General features: G+C 31.7%; 2 protein-coding genes and 1 long non-coding RNA gene across 3 annotated transcripts; all 3 read right to left on the bottom strand.

Moving 5' to 3' along the window:
* Positions 1–3,139: 3,139 nt before the first annotated feature.
* Positions 3,140–4,050, bottom strand: LOC139899033 (uncharacterized). Its single transcript, XR_011777282.1, has 3 exons — positions 3,927–4,050; positions 3,612–3,728; positions 3,140–3,239 (listed from the first exon to the last, which is right to left on the bottom strand). It is a non-coding gene; the product is annotated as an uncharacterized lncRNA (long non-coding RNA).
* A 1,514-nt stretch (positions 4,051–5,564) lies between these two features.
* Positions 5,565–8,132, bottom strand: LOC139902352 (transcription factor TGA2.3-like). The gene is made up of 5 exons (XM_071884989.1): positions 8,090–8,132; positions 7,660–7,721; positions 7,480–7,557; positions 5,836–6,081; positions 5,565–5,711 (listed from the first exon to the last, which is right to left on the bottom strand). Exons 1-5 carry the CDS (start codon positions 8,130–8,132, stop codon positions 5,565–5,567), a joined length of 576 nt encoding a protein of 191 aa, XP_071741090.1.
* A 601-nt stretch (positions 8,133–8,733) lies between these two features.
* LOC139902353 (uncharacterized) lies at positions 8,734–16,662 on the bottom strand. Its single transcript, XM_071884990.1, has 13 exons — positions 16,623–16,662; positions 15,228–15,323; positions 14,936–15,088; positions 14,732–14,824; positions 14,480–14,587; positions 14,314–14,366; positions 13,576–13,883; positions 13,386–13,492; positions 12,552–13,283; positions 12,101–12,458; positions 10,826–11,697; positions 9,068–10,701; positions 8,734–8,826 (listed from the first exon to the last, which is right to left on the bottom strand). The coding sequence occupies exons 1-13, from the start codon at positions 16,660–16,662 to the stop codon at positions 8,734–8,736; spliced, it is 4,647 nt and encodes a 1,548-aa protein (XP_071741091.1).
* Between the last annotated feature and the right edge of the window lie 317 nt (positions 16,663–16,979).

Genomic DNA, 16,979 nt, shown 5'->3' on the forward strand with positions numbered 1-16,979 from the left:
TAAATCAAAAAATCTAAACCCTAAAACTTAAACCCTAAACCCTAACCTAGTGAACTTTATAAAATAAATAATATATTCAAAAGGGTGGTGAACAAATAATACCAACTCCACCAAACTTCTTCTAATTACTTGATATTCTAAATCTTCTGAAGCTCAAGAATCCCTTGCCAACATGACTAAAAAACAATCCCAATTTTATGTTCTCTGCAAAGACATAGAAACATTCATTATTATTAATTGTTGTTTATGATTCTATATAAAAAAATAAATAAGGACAAATTGTAACAGTCTCAAGCATATGTTATTCCAAACTATTGCAACCTCAATTGAAACTGTATTATTTCCGAACACGTTCTCAAAGCCGCACATCATAACTATACAAATAATTATGATCCAGCACTAAAACCTTCGAAGAACAATATGATTCGATCGTTGTGTCACAAAAATTCTGTTAAATAATCAACATGATGGACGATGATAAAAGTTATAATGATTATGAAATGTACCTGTAAATTGTAATACAGCTAATAAAGTTGTAGTAAAAAACACAAGTGAACTTCGTATATTAGTTGTAGTCAAGTGGACAGAATTGGTTAAGCAGCCCAATAAAAAGGGCTGATGTAAACAAAGGCTGGCATTTGGTTCAAGTACTTGTAGGTTGGAATAAACAGTATGATGATGAACTGGGTTTCGACCCAACGGTGCAGCATTTAGTCCCCAACGCTCATAGTTGTCATCGTCATATTATGGTAATTTGTCTATTAGAGCGGGAAATACTTTACATCAGTATATCTAAAATTTTCCTTCTACACGCAATACTTAAATTTATCACAAACTATGTTTACTTGATATGTAATATCTGTGTAGTTTTGATAATTTACTCGACCCCAGAGCAAAAAATGATGATGAATAAGTAGCTTCTTGCCAAAAGAAGCACACCTCGTGCTGCAAACAAACAAAAAAGGAAACAAGACGCTACAAACTCTTGAATTTTTCACCTCCAATTGTGAAAAACTGGAACTGAAGTTGAAGACATCAATCTATAAAGAAACCTGAAAATACATCAAATGTATTACGTTAGGAGTCAGTCTGTTAAGATACATTATTTGTACAATGAACAAAATAATTTGGAGTAAATCAACAAGTATGGGATTATATTTTAAAACCTACCATAATTAACATGATAAACAAATTAACTCAACATACCAAACAAATACTCCCCCAAACAATAATAATAGGTTAGATTAGGCAAAATACTAAAGCATTGGATAAAAGACTCATTTCAATTATGTCATACCTGACATAGAAGGTTCATTCGATCACAACTATTTTGTCAAAGGTAACCTTTAACAGGGATATTTTCTTTCATGAGCTTGGCACATGTATATGTCTGCACAAAAGGAAGCACAAATTGACAAATTATGAAACAATAATGTTAATTCACCACAAGTATTAGCTGTTAAAATATAAGCAGAATAATACCTCTAAAATAAGAGAGAAAGTCACCCAAAGTGTACGAGTATCTGTACAAATAAAATCTCCATTAGTCCAAATAAGTATAAGTATAATAAATAATTAGAAGGACCCAAATTTTTCCACATGAAATACCAAATACATTTTAATCCAAGCACATTTTGAACAACCCATATGCCACGTCTACAACTAATTATAATCAATTTTATGAAATCTTCATTCAGTCTACATATACCAGGGCTAACTGCTAAATGTTCCAAAGTTAATTAAAGATAATCTAATAGAGATGACATATGCAACTATTGCATGTATTTATGTATGATTTTTCTATAGATTCTAGAATTATGTATAACTTGGTAATTAAAATGCAATGCAACAAAGGTTAAGGATCATAAAAATAACCATCATATATTTAAAGCCATCATCATTCATGTGAATAAAAGGAATTCAAGACTTAAAAAACTATAAGGAATTTGAAACTAATAATCTTTGATAATCGATAGATGCACAGTAGCAAGAAAGGTGCAACCTGAATAGTCAACCACCGACCGATGAATTCATTCCATCACAACCACCCACACCTTCGTCGACGTCGTCACCGCCGCACGCACAACCCACGTCGTTTATCCGCCTGCAACCCATTCCGTCACACACACCATTTCATCCCCGTTATCGTGTATGTCATTTCCTTTTTCCAACTACCAGGTAAGCGTAACTTTTCTTACAAATGTATACATTTAGGGTTTCGATTTTTGGTCTAAATTTGTCCGTTCACCACACTGCAAAATAAAGGAAATATCATATAGTTATTAAACTGATAACTGATGAACAAAAACTGGAGGTGACAATGTCGACCCACTTAACTATTGAACGGATCAAAATGGGTTATGCTTGATTCTAACAGATCATATGGGTACAATAAAATTATACCTTCAAGAAAAACAGGTCAAATGGACTAAAACTCAACTAAAGTGTATTTCAAATCTACAGTATATTATCCATATCATTTTATTTTAAAACCAAACCCATCTAAACCTGTTGGACAATTTACCACCACTAAGACTAACTGTTGAACTTGGAATTTATATTTCGTCACACAATTTACCTTATGACATAGTAGTAACAAAAATCGGCCAAGATGAACGTTTGAACCGCTTCTGCGAGAAAGACCGTCGGCAACCAAAAGTATCCGCTTCCTAGTAAAAACAGATACGATCCAGCAGATTCATAAACCTATCATTCATCACACAATATAATGCATAAGTTACAGTTTTAGTTGTACAATCATAAATTCACATATAAGCATATATTATGTGTACATAAACAATTGGTTTTAAACCCCAAGGGGTGGCCTAGTGGTTGAGTGCTTGGAAATCTCCAAAGGAAACCAAGATTCAATCCTTACTACCTACACTTTGGGGGCTTGCCTTTCAAAAAAAAAAAAAAATAAACAATTGGTTTTATGTTTATTTGATTATACCCGGATGATCCAGTGAGCACATCCCAAAAACCTTGCAAGGCCAAGTGCAAACACGTAACGTGCAGTAGATGGTTCGATCATCCACACTAAGGAAAAAGATTAAACGAATTACTTTTCTGATTATTAGATTTTTACCAAGTAAATGTATCACTAAAATATGGTACTTTTACAATAAAAGATCCAAACCTTGGTTTTTTGCATCATCATTAGTTGAGGAAGGACAGCAATTGATTCCAAATACACACAAAATGCCCATGAAACTTTGCTCATATGAAAATGAGGAGGACTGCAATTGATTCCAAATATAATCAGCATATTCCTACTAAATTAAGAGCAGGAAAAATTGTCATAGCTAGCAAATAATATCATAATCATAATTTAAATCAAATCAAAATACAGAGTTAAAAGGCAGTATAATAAAATTGAAGGTTAGTTATTAACAATTGCATCGTCTTAGTAAAACTTTAACATATGACCTATGCATAAATAGAATTAAAAAACCAACATAAAAGCCACCAATAATGTGTAGTACGTACTCCTTCTGCAATCTTTTCCTTTTGTTCATCTTATACTAATAATAATAAATAAAAAATTGTCACATGCTGAATAAATAAATGTATATAAACAACGAAAAAAGAATTTAAAGAAATTAGTGTACCTTTTTTTACCTCAAACGCATCGAAACTAAATCTGCTGAATAAAGCAGTAGAGGTATGAACAGATCAATAGTGAAAAAGTAATCCAGTGCTTCACCGAAGCCCCAATTAGTAATTACCTGGCAGGAAAGTTTTATCATAAAAAAAATTGAATTAAAAAAAACACAGATTGAAAATTCAACCTTTTTAAACAATTTATAAATGTGTAACAAAAATTGAAAAATACTATTATCAATAGTCTTCATAAGCAGGTGCACAAAGCTATTCAAAAACTTGCAGATTACAACAAAGATACAAATTCTGAGAAGCTTACATACCTCTTCCATATGCAAAGATATTTTATTTCGACGACTGTTCTGATTGAACAATAACAACATAATTAAATTGAATCTTCTCATTTAGTGAATGTAGAACGATTAGATCTTGGATAGAGTTTTTTTTTTTTTTTTTTTTTTATGTTGAGGAGAGGTACGTGATAATGATAATGAGAATGAGATGTGAGCAAAGGAACCCTAATTTATTTTGTATAAGGAGGGGTATTTTATATGGGAAATTGATTTATTAGCTAATATTTTAAGTGAATGATTAAGGGTCGTTGGATCAAGGGTTAATGTAACGTTATTTTCTAATCCAATGGTAATTAAGGATGTTTTGAAAACAATTATTATGTAATCGAAATTCTCTTTTAATGTATATAGTGAATATAGTGAATAGTGATAATATAATAATAATAATATATTTTAAATTTAACAAAAAATAAATAAATGAATTGCTATTGAATTTATATTAAAGTTTACACTCAAATATCAATAAATCATTAAACGATTATGCCTCTGCGTATACAATAATTCTGTGCCTAAAACAGAAAAAGATAAAAACAACAAGAACTTACTCAACTATTGCAAGGATCTTAATAAATTGTTTTGTATTTGTTTAATAATAGCGGCGTAGGGATAAGTCTCATGGCATGAATAGGTCTAAATACCTATAAATATATTGTCTCATATTATTTAAATTTTTAGTATGGGACACATTTTTGACCATATTGCACTGGCATCTAAATTTTCAGAATCAACCATGATGATGAGCTATTGATTTAATCTTGGTACTGTGCTAGAGGTTTCAAGTTGTCAATTTTCAAGCTGTTACTTTCAAGCCGTTAATATGTGTATATCATTACATGATTTGATGGAATTCAAATTGTATCTTAATGAAGTGGGAATTTGATGATAATGGGTCTGGAGACAAGATGACCAAGAATGGGTCATCGGGGTATTTTAAGAAAGAAGATAAAGCGTAAAAAGATGAATTTATCTCACATACAATGCAGATGTCAAGATTTAACGGACATTTTTAACGGATGTTTGACAGAGGAAGCATGAGAGCACCATTTTATGAATGAAGGGATCAAGTCTGTAGAAAAACAATATGGACGCGGCTAGAAAACGAGATAAAACCAAGAGACTAACGGATAAAAGTCTTCACTTTTCTTTAAATGATTTACCGAATAAATAGTATTTGTTAATTTCATTCATGCAAAACTTAATTTGATACTTATACTAACAAACTAGTTTAATACCCGCAACCTTGCGGGTTTTGATAGGTTTTTTTATACTTCGAACATTTTCATCAAACTTCAACATACATTATTCACATACCATATACAATAATGTAATGTGTTGTCGTTGTTAATACATCTGACATTGTTTGTATTTGGATACCGCTGATCATCATGCATTATAAATTAGGTAATCGTGCCTTTCCTTTTATTGTACTATGTTGGTGCAATTAGTACTGTTACCTATCTATCTCTACAGAATCATGTTCAATTAAAAATAATTAGTTTTCATCTTTGGAATAAAGATGCATACACCAGTTACTTAGAAACAAATAAATAACCATAAGACCATAATTCAGATCTGTTGAAAAATACATTGTTGGGAAAAAAATAAATTTCAGGACTTTGGACGACTTATCCACATATAGCTTAATGTTGTAATTCGGTTCAAGTATGCACTGATTGCTAACAGAGCCATTGCAAATTGTTTTTTGATGAAACGATTGTGTATTTTGTCAAGAGTAATAGCACGTAAACCATCAGCCTGAAATGTATTAATTGTTAACGTTAGTAAAAAAAGAATAAATAAAAATGCATAGTTAATGTAATTGGATGGGGAAATAATTTATGTATTATGTGTACCAAAAAAGAAAGATCACTATGTATACCTTTTGCATTATTTCTTCCATCGCGCGTAGATTTCCCATTGAAATATGCATTTCACTCATATAATTGTTGATATACGTATCATCACCTGTCTGGCGTAACGCTTCCCCAACTAAACGGGTTGATAGAGTGGACTGAATTTGCGTAAATTGTTTTGTTAGCTCTGTCTCCTGTTTGAAAGTATCATTCTTCAAGTTGATAAGAAACTGGTTTTGTTCGGGTGTTAATTGTAGGTGAACATTAAGAAGCTGTAACAAAGTTAGTATAGCAGTTAATTACTATTAACATACACACACACACACACACACACACACACATATATATATATATATATATATATGTATATAAATAAAAAATGAGTAAAGATAGATTCGTGTATTAATTAAAATTGGTACTGTATATTTATATACTTACATGGACAACGTCAGATGGACGAAAACACCTAACCACATGACACAAAGTTCTGCAGGTGTCATCCAAGTTCCATATAGAAGGTTCAACACATCATCCTTAGATGCAAACTCTCTAAGTAAAAACTTGCTCTTTAGGTGTTCGAAAACAGTTAATATAATATGATGTAATTCTGTTTCTGGTTGGTTAGTAAGCATTGCATTACGAAGGCGAGATATATGATCGTTGTGAACGTTGAACCAACACTTGTAGACTTCACTAAATTTTAGAGTATCTTTAAAAAAAAAATTAACAATACAAAAGTATAAAATTCTTGGTAAACATCATATTTATCTATTATTATAGTAAGTAATAAATAAAACTATACATATATATATATGTGTGTGTGTGTGTGTGTGTGTGTGTTTGTTTGTGTGTGTGAGAGATATTAATAAAAGAAAAGCAAGTTTGCATTATGAATTACATACCAGATTCATTACATTGTGGGAAAACTATTGTTTTATTAGCTAGAATTGATTGCTGTAAAATAAAAATATTAAAGTTACAAAGAACGATTCAAATTTAAGATATTTATAAAAATATATATGTGATTGCAAGTGAAATATTAAATAGACAAACAAAGTCAATATAAATGATTTAATGTATAGTGTACAGGGCCGGATATTGGCCTGTGTTAGCTGTGCTGGCTGCACAGGGCACATAACTTTTAAGGGCCTATAATTTATTAATTGCCCCAATAATTTATAATACCGAATATATATCCAGCAACACCAGGCTAACCCACTATCCGGTAGAAATTTAAAAGCCCAATTCAATTGAATTAAAGCCCACATCCTATTCAAAATCCAATTTCTGAACGAACATTTAGTAGGTTTGTTTGCGCTCCCGTTATTTAATACTGAAGATTTAATATATATCCTAGCGATGTGGGAATAAAGTAAATAAAATGTTTCATTTAATATGGCTCGCATTCTGCAATTTTTTTTTTTTTTTTTTGGAAAAGCAATCAAAATTTCATATATATATATATATATATATATATATATATATATATATATATATATAATTTCATATATATATATATATATATATATATATATATATATATATATATATATATATATAGCCACTCAAAGGACATATTTACAATACAAGTCATGCTGCAAAGTAGCAGCACCCATAAACATTTCATATATAAGGCCTACTATTTAATTAACAAATATAAACAAACACACCTGCTTGTGAATTAGATCAGCATTAGCAATAATGATTTTCAATTTTTTGTTCTCCGACTCTAAATGTTCATAATATGCCTGAACCACAACTTGTATAAAATTAGGTGACAGTTAAGTAAACATTTATAAGAATGTTATGATTTTGAATAGACTGAAAGATGAATTCAATTATAAATGTACCTTTTTGCGCTCTGTTGACCTCTTTACATACTCTCTATTTCGAAGTATTTTTGTAAGTTTCTCTTCAAAAATATAAAAAAAAAAAAGTTTATATACAATAATGAAATTTATTCACAGATACGTAATATATGGAGTTAAAACTAATCAGCTTGTAGGTTCCTATTGATGAGCTGTTTAAATACTATGATTATCTGCGAAAAAAAAAATAAGCAAGTCCATTGTAATGACGATGCCAAACAAAACCTCAACTTATATTCACAGAATACAGAAATCAATTTCTAGTAAGCAACAATCAACTACTACTCCAAAAGCACAATTCTTGGTTGGAAAGGAGTTGCAAACTGTAAAATGTTTGAAAATTAAAGAAAACTTAAGTGATCAGAATAATAGTGTAGAAAATAAACCTTATCTTCGACTCCATTCACAAAACCTGTTGCTGAAGATGAGGAAGGATTTTTTTTCACAGAGTCCATGTTTATGAGCTATGATTCGTGTGTTTGTAATTTGAGATTGTAGTTTTCAGAATGAGGAGTAGTAGTTAGGGTTGAGGAGTGGTTACAGAAGGTAACTGTAAGAGGCACGTTGAATTATTTAAAGATAAGTGAAAAACAAATGTTTCCACTAAATTAGGAGTAGTAGTTAGAGCAAAATTAAAATTTGTAATCTGTAAAAAAAAATTAATGTTACGGTTTAAATAATTATATTTATGATTAGTAACATAGGTACTAAGTTTAAGATATCATAGTTTAGAGTAGTTACTTTTAAACAAAAATGATGGCTTTGAGATAAATGGAGATGTTTAAGTTCCTCATAATTCTGCATCTACAAAACACGTGTATTCTCAATCTAGAAGAAAAAAATGCTGCGTATTTTGTGATATGAAAGATAAATTCTGCAACTTGCATGGCTTAACATTGAAGCTTTGCAGCTTATTTATTAATATTAATCAAACATAAGAAGAAAATCAAAGCCAAACACACCCATATAAATAGAATGAAACTTATATGTTTACATATATCAAATACTTTGTATGATACAATGAATTCATTATACAGAAACAGATTTAAGATTTATTTATGGTGCAGCATAACCAACTGAGCCTGCATCTCTCAATTGCTGAAACTTGGCACTTGTTAAAGAAACTGGTTGAATCCAGGCACATGTAACCTACATAAACATAATAAAAAATAGTAATTTGCATAAAATATTAATGCATATTTAGAACTGTAAATTAATGAAATATAATTAAAACAACAAATCAATCTGATGTAAACGGTAAATCATATAAAGATATTGTAAAGAACAAAACGTAAAATAACTTATACGTTAATAAATAACCTAAAAGGAGAGTCGAAAGGACGTACACTTTTTGAAACAGATTAGTACTCTACGAAACACTTTGAAGGACTTCCTTATACACAACATTCTTTGTTGTATTTGATGGCCTACCCTCCTTATCCAATATAAGCACTTTTAATCCTTTTTTTGTTGTAACACGAGAAATGGCAACATATAGTTGACTTAGAGTGAAAACTGGTTTTCGCAGAAAAAGACCACCATTTGACAACGACTGACCTTGACTCTTGTTAATCGTCATTGCAAAACAGACGGTAACAGGAAACTGACGTCTCCTGAACTTTATCGCGATACTTTTATCTGTCGGTTCAACGATCATCCTAGGGATGTAGGCTAGATTACCAAACGAATGCCCAGTTATGATTCGAGCTTCAATGGTGCATTCAAACAGTCTCACAGCTAATAAGCGCGTGCTATTACATAGACCCTTTGACTGGTCAACGTTACGTAGTAACATGATTGGAACCCCCATTTTCAAGACTAACTTATGATTGGGAACACCAGGAACCTTTAAACCATTAAGGATTTCAGGAGAATAGACTTGTTGCGCAAATAAATCATCAAGTTCATCTGGGCATAGAGTATCAGAACTATAATATACCCTTTCTGAATCACTTATTGCAGACAAAACAAACTCATTAATTGCATCAACCTCCTCATTTGTAGGTGCAAGTACAGCTCTTTCCTGAAAATATGATGGATTACCAAGTTCTTGATGAAGAGAAGGATAAAGTGAATTGACAATGCTTTCAACCGGGTTGTAATTTGACCTGATCAAGACCTCCTCAGGAAATTGCACATCTGCTTCACCATCGTTTGGTAAATTAATCTTACCCTCACCTATGTCTAAGATCCACTGAGCAAATTCCCTAACCTCCATGAGGTCGGAATGAGAAACGCAATTAAGAAGTCTCATATTCTTAGTCAGCTTAAGAACTTTACACTCACGCCATAATTCTGAAGAGTGAAGAGATGCATGGACTGTTTCGGATCTGGTTCCTTTTGTGATAACAGGTAGAATCTGTCGAAAATCGCCCCCTAAAACTACTACTTTTCCACCAAAAGCTTTATCCCTGTTATCTGAACGTATAATATCCCTCATAGTTCTATCGAAAGCTTCAGCACAATGTCTATGCTGCATGGGTGCCTCATCCCAAATTATTAACTTCAACTCATTTAAAAGTCCAGCAAGCTGACTATCTGGTTGTATATTACAAAATGAGTCTTCAACAACATTAATTGGAATGGCAAAGCGTGAGTGAGCGGTCCTACCTCCCGTTAGAAGTAAAGCTGCTATACCACTAGATGCAACGTTAATAACAATATCACCACGAGAACGAAGTGCAGCTCCTAGAGTTTTCCAAACAAAGGTTTTACCAGTTCCTCCGTAACCGGAAAGAAAAAAGGTGCCACCTTCATTTTTATCAACAGCTTCTAGTATTGTATTGTATACACACTTTTGCTCATCAGTCATAGTCGAGAATAGTGTTTCATGTTCTACTTGAAGGCTGTGCATGTCGTAGGACAGCTCATCTTGAATCATCATGTTACACGAGTAGTCAATATACTCGTAATCAGGGTAAGGCATGTTTGCAATATTCTTCAGGCTATTGCCTGAACTATTTAACATTTTTTCAATTTTTGCCAAAGCAAGGTTATACAAAACCTTCTTGATCTGATCTTCATCTACATAAAAAATTATATCCTTTTATTATATTTATTACTTAATTACATAATGTAACTAAATTATATAATGAAAAATTTATATATTAAGTATGTTAAAGAAAAAAAAATATATTGCAATGAATACCTTGATCCAGTATTTGGGTAGGACATTCATGTCTTAGGTCTTCAGATAAAAGGTCGCGAGTTTCATTCCATACACGATCAGCACATGACAGACTATCGGTGGTTATTAATGAAACAAATAAGGATCGACAATAATCACCGGATGCGACTTGGTAAGTCTCGTTTATAGAAACAACATATTCTTGATCATCGTCTAGAAGTCCCATTGCGTAGCAAGTTTCCTTAAATGTATCATATACCACGTCTTTCACTGTCCGTATGTCTTCATAGCAAGTCGGTCCCCTTACTTTGTTAAGAAGTATCCGTAGATAATATGTTTCACCGGACTTAGGGGGAACATAATTAATTCTTCCAACGATCCTCTGATCTTTACGTCTCATCCATTTTCTTGCTCCCTTGTTCCACACATAATGCCTTGGAAATTCAACATATGTATATTTTCGAGCATTTTCATCGATCACATTACACCTCATCCACTCGATGAACTGCGATGTACCAACACTTGGCTTTAAAAGGACACTCTCGACAACTTCATCGTTGTCATAATATATTGGTTCATGATTCGGCAAATGAAACTGGAGCCTATAAACTGCAGGTGTTCTGTGAACAATATCGAAATTGAACAAACGCCAAGATGCCTCACATGCAGATAAGTAACGACAACTATAATAAGTTGCAATCTCATCTTTACTGTTAGAATCTCTCGCATGTGATTTTTTAGCATTAGAATCTTGTATTGCAATTGTAATCCTGTCAGGACCCTTATTAATGTACTTAAATAGATATTTTATTGATCCAATCTGGTTGCACCACTCAACATTGATATGCGCTTGATATTGTTTCAGTAGTTGCTTGTTGTAAGGTACAACATACCTACATTGATAAATAAAAAAGTATATGACAAATAATGTAAGGAACATGTAATGAGATAAAAGATGATAATATAACATATTATAAGAATTAATGAAATCTACAATATATGTTGCATAAAGTACAGTAATACAGATTAATTATATGCCCATATATATACGATTTATTGGATATATATAATGTGCATCAATATGGGATACATTTTTTTAATTACAATTTTTATCAATTTATGAAATAAATAAAAGAAATGTTTACTTTATAAAGATTAGAATATCGAATATTGAAAGGTATTCGCATTTGGAGTATCATAAATGACTGGTTGAAGTTTTGTATGCCACACATATGTTGAAATAATATTATAAATGTGTTCAATTAAAATTTTAAAGCAAAAATATATACAACTAACCGGTTGTCGAGGTTAGTGGTTCCTTTCACAACAAAATTACCATCATCACGTATTTTGTATCGAGGATAACCGTCACCATCAAAATGAGTTTCAGAGTGAAAATCCTTCAGAAAATGCTTCGAACGTTGTCCCTTCTGTGTCATACACGGACTGTGTGTATGGTTTGGTCCACACGGACCATGAATCATGAACTCGGATACAATTGAATATAAATCAGGGTCAACATTTTTGTCTGGTAATTCTGCAGTAATAAAGTTGTCAACATCGTCAGGTCCTGGAACATGATCTGTTTTATCCAGAAATAAGCAAATGTGAGCATGTGGTAGACCTCGCTTTTGGAATTCTATCCTGTATAATTCTGCACATATGTAGCAATTGAAAGCGGTAAGTGAACTCATATATATTAGGCTACATCAATTATTTATTTAATAAGTATAATAAGAACGTTTACCTGCCACAACTTTACCAAATATTTTTTCAACCCTGAACTTACGCATAAGAGATTCTAGCTTGATTTTAAAAACACGTGTGCTGATGTCTGGCTTGTCTTCTGGATTTAAATTAAACTCAGATAAGAAACGCAAAATTTCCGGCCATTTTGGATTGCAGGTGAATGTTATAAACAGATCAGGATGTCCGTAAGCTCTAACGATTGCCATTGCATCCATATAATTTTGTTGTAAATACCTTGCACCACCAGTGAAACTGGACGGTAATATCACCCTATTACCAATGTTAGAAGCTTCTTGGTGACCAGACTCCTGGGCATCGTACAAATCTGAACACGGAGATACGCGTAAAATCTTTTGGTTATTTCGGATGTAGTTCAACCGTGTGTTCTCGACCATAGTGTAAGCATCAACAATAAACTGTTGCAACAACTTTCTTGACAACAAAATCAGTGACGTTTCTCCCACCCGGGCTTGTAATCGGTATGCAAAAAACTCTCTAAGTGTTAACTTAATATGACCTGAATCAGTTTCTGCATCAACTCCTCGATGATACACATCAGTCCTGTACCCATCCTCTGTATATGGAAACAGTAACGGATACTGAAGTGCAAGATACCTAATATGCAGCTCACTGATTCGTTTCAACTTGCGAGAACGTGTTTCAAGAATGATGTCTCTCTGGTCTGCTATACCATCTATATCACCGACTACAATAGCCGCGACTTCATTCGCTGTTGGCAAATTGTGGGTTCAACCATCCTTATCTGAACTCCCAATGAGTTTTATTCTAATAGGTTCTTCTTCGTTAAGAGTAAACCGATCTCTGGCCATACGGAATTTTTGTACCAGAGGGTTTGTAGCATCAAGTAATCCTTTTAGTTCATTGAGTGTACTAAATTCAATTGAATATGGATTCGAACAACTATTAGCGGTTCGAGAACTGAAATATAATGGAAGACAAATTAAAAATATTATAAAAAATATGTAATATGAAGTTAACATATTGTTAGAACAAATCAATACCTATACGCATTAAATCTGTTTTCCGACTCATTAGCTGTATCATATATGTAGAGTTGACAGTACTTTACTATTTCTCCTTGTTCTGGTAGCAAGCTTCCAGCAAGATGGTAATTTTGGCCATACATTCGATAAACATAAGGTCCACGACCGGAGTTGATCTTATGATCAATCTTCCCTCCAATAGAGGTGAAGCTAAACATCATATTGTAGCGCCGAATATTTTCAACAAAGTTTTTACTTTTTGATGAGTCGCCTTTATATAAATCCAGTAGATATTGAGGTGGAGGTATCAAGTTGGGAACTTCAACCTTACCATGTATAAACAACACAGTGAATACATCTTTGACCGAAAATTAGTGTTACCACGCATAGCCTCGGATTTCCAAAGTCTAGCTTTACATGCAGTGCATACATAAACCGGATCTCCTATATCTAACTATTCTGAAATATAAATGGGATTGAATCTAAGTTATATATATATATATATATATATATATATATGTATGTATATATATATATATATATATATATATATATATATATATATATATAGTATTTTAACACTAATGAATCATGTAAACAACACAATGAATATAAATATAAATTATAAAAAATAAAATTACCACCACACATCCCTTTGAAGTTGTTACTCTCTATACTGTTCAAATCGTATGAGTTCTTTAGAGAATGTGACAAATTAAGAGGCATAATTTCATCATCAGTAAATGAATAACTCACAGGTCGGCCTCTACATTTCCTCAAATATTGGTTATTAGATGTAGAACACAAACCTGACAAGAAAAATTAGTTAAGCATTTGAATACTGATATCACCAATATAAGTAATATATTGATATATGTAATACATTTATTTTAATAATTAGAAGAAAACAGTATGTGTATACCCCGTAACGTAGACTGGTTGGTGAGTGCAGAAGGAAGTTTAGAAGGATCAACATCAGGTGTGCTTAATTTATATCTGGATCTCCTGTCTTTACTTGAAGGTTCAGTTTCTACAAAAGATGATGTCGATATTGTTTGTACAGATAATTGATAGTGAAGTGTTTGATTAAGGAAATAAAAGATTACAGAGTATGTACATATGATAACTACAACTATATATAGCTGTTATGATGTTATGAAAAAGACAAACTAACCATTTGTTATATGCGACAATGGTAAAGTACTCTGTAATTCTGACTGACTGACATTAGGCGTATACAAATGAGAATTGATATCGTCATTTGAACCTAAGTATGAAAAAACAATATATACATGCTTATGCCTTCATAGACAGTACATATGTATGTATTGGTGATTGATGTTAAAGTATAATAAATATAATTTCATTTATAACATACATGAATTACAAAATGCAGATGATCCAGCGTTTGAGATGTTAAAAGACATGGGTTCATCAGATATATTGTATTTGAAATGACGATCCTTACGAATCAAATGAATATTTTTTTTCTTAGACTTAGAGGGCTTTGGTGCAGCTGAACCGAAATCAACTATAATACAGAATAAGTACAGTAAGTTTATAAATGAAACACATATGTTGAAATGAGAAAATGAATATAAGTATTGAAGTTGGAGAATTAGTTTGTAAAAATAAATGTGTGACAGAGACATAGTGCACAACATACTAACCGTTTGTAATGTCAGATAAAGGAGTATTTTGAGTGGTTGGAATTGGAGAAACAACCTGTGAACTGTAATTAGGTGTATCGTTTTTAATGTTGTGACCTGTAAGTTGAAAATTAGATTGTCAAGTAATGATCATATATTGTAATTTAAATTAATAAAACTAAGTTGAGTTAAAATTATGAGACAAAAAATTACAAAATATATACATTTGGATTAGTTGAGGACTTTCACCAAACACATGGTGATCAATGATGTGTGTATTAAAACATACATATGGGATAGAAACAGAATGAATTGACAATGAATAGAAATTATAATAATATATGCTTACTTGTTGGTGAGGATTCCGAATTACTAAACAAATTACATGGTGACTGGATTCTGATTTCATGAGTTTCGTTTCCTGTGGCTGTAGTGTTCTTCCTGTGTTCTTCCTTTTCTTGGAACCATTAGCCGATGACGATCCTAATTGTTCCACAAGAATTGAATGTAAATTGTAATAGGTTAAGAAAAATGATTGAGGATGATTGTTTAATAGGATGGCATTAAATTGATAACAATTTGAGAGAATTTGCGATTTGATTTTAGGGCAGTTATGAATATGAATTTTGAATGTTTGAATTTCATCGATTATGGTGAAGTCAAAGAAAAGAGTACAGTAAAAGTTTAAATTAGAAATTAAAATTATGGGCTTACAATTTAAAACTAATGGGCTTGTAACATATTTGGGCTTCCAACAAAAGGTTACTATGTTAAACTCGCCACAACAACAAAAGGTAACTGTTTAGTATGTAGTGTGCTAAATTAGAGTTATAATGATGAAGAGTATTTAGTCAACAAAGTTAGGTAATTTAACATAATTTTAACAGTTGTCTTTATATTTTAACACATTGGTTATATGGTGTTGTTCACAACTTTGAGTTAAAATTTCGTTGAATATCTTAGATAGACGACTTAAAAAACATATATAATTGTTAAACCCTGCTGTACATAACAGATTGTAAAGAAGAACACAAGTTGCCTTTCAAAAAAAAAAAAAAAGAAGAACACAAGTTGCAATCGACCTCCTGAATTTATGTACAAAATAAAGGAATTTAAATCAAGTTACAATGGTCTGGCCGTTGATCAGCTTATTGTAGACAAATTTCATTACGAATATGAAGTTGGAATTCGGTGTTGAAGTAGCGACAGTATGTGTTACAGAATAAAGTGGGAAGATATATTAAGAGTCAGGTACAGTTAGGATATCAACAAATTATCAAATTTGTTAATCAAAATAGGCCATTGATCATACACTAATTGGGCATAACCATATGTTGGGCTAAATAGTTACATTATATTTGTTTAGATTAATTATGGCCCAACAAAAAAATTATTGTGAAAGATAATAAAATGTACAGGTAACTAATATGCGCATATGCAAATCGACATTCGACATTCATTCTTATTCCAAAAAAAAAAAAATTTTCTTAGTATAGACTGAAGAACAATTTGATTATTATAATATAAAACGGTATAAATGTTTAAGTAGAGTTATATAAATTTATGACTTCATAAAAAAGAGACAACATAAATAGTAATTAAAACATCAAAAATGAGTCCAACATTGTTAGGAGTACTGAGAATCATGGGATTCTACTGTTTACATCGTTATTTTTATTTTGGCGGAGGAACATTAAACTGCTTCATTAAGAATAATAAGCAACGTATTCGGATTCATCCCTAAATTCCATATACAACACAATTTTTTCATTT

This window comes from Rutidosis leptorrhynchoides, chromosome 3 (assembly GCF_046630445.1).
Source record: "Rutidosis leptorrhynchoides isolate AG116_Rl617_1_P2 chromosome 3, CSIRO_AGI_Rlap_v1, whole genome shotgun sequence".
Classification (NCBI taxonomy): Eukaryota; Viridiplantae; Streptophyta; class Magnoliopsida; order Asterales; family Asteraceae; genus Rutidosis; species Rutidosis leptorrhynchoides.

Excerpts from the sequence above, each read along its gene's own strand:
- LOC139902352 (XM_071884989.1), bottom strand. The coding sequence starts at position 8,132 with ATGGACTCTGTGAAAAAAAATCCTTCCTCATCTTCAGCAACAG. Across the intron at positions 7,722-8,089 it reads TTCCTCATCTTCAGCAACAG|AGAAACTTACAAAAATACTT; the intron begins GTTTTGTGAATG and ends ATATTTTTGAAG. Across the intron at positions 5,712-5,835 it reads TGGAAGAAATAATGCAAAAG|GCTGATGGTTTACGTGCTAT; the intron begins GTATACATAGTG and ends AATACATTTCAG.
- LOC139902353 (XM_071884990.1), bottom strand. The coding sequence starts at position 16,662 with ATGTCGAATGTCGATTTGCATATGCGCATATTAGTTACCT. Across the intron at positions 14,367-14,479 it reads CAACCAGTCTACGTTACGGG|GTTTGTGTTCTACATCTAAT; the intron begins GTATACACATAC and ends TTTTCTTGTCAG. Across the intron at positions 13,493-13,575 it reads AACAGATTTAATGCGTATAG|TTCTCGAACCGCTAATAGTT; the intron begins GTATTGATTTGT and ends ATTATATTTCAG.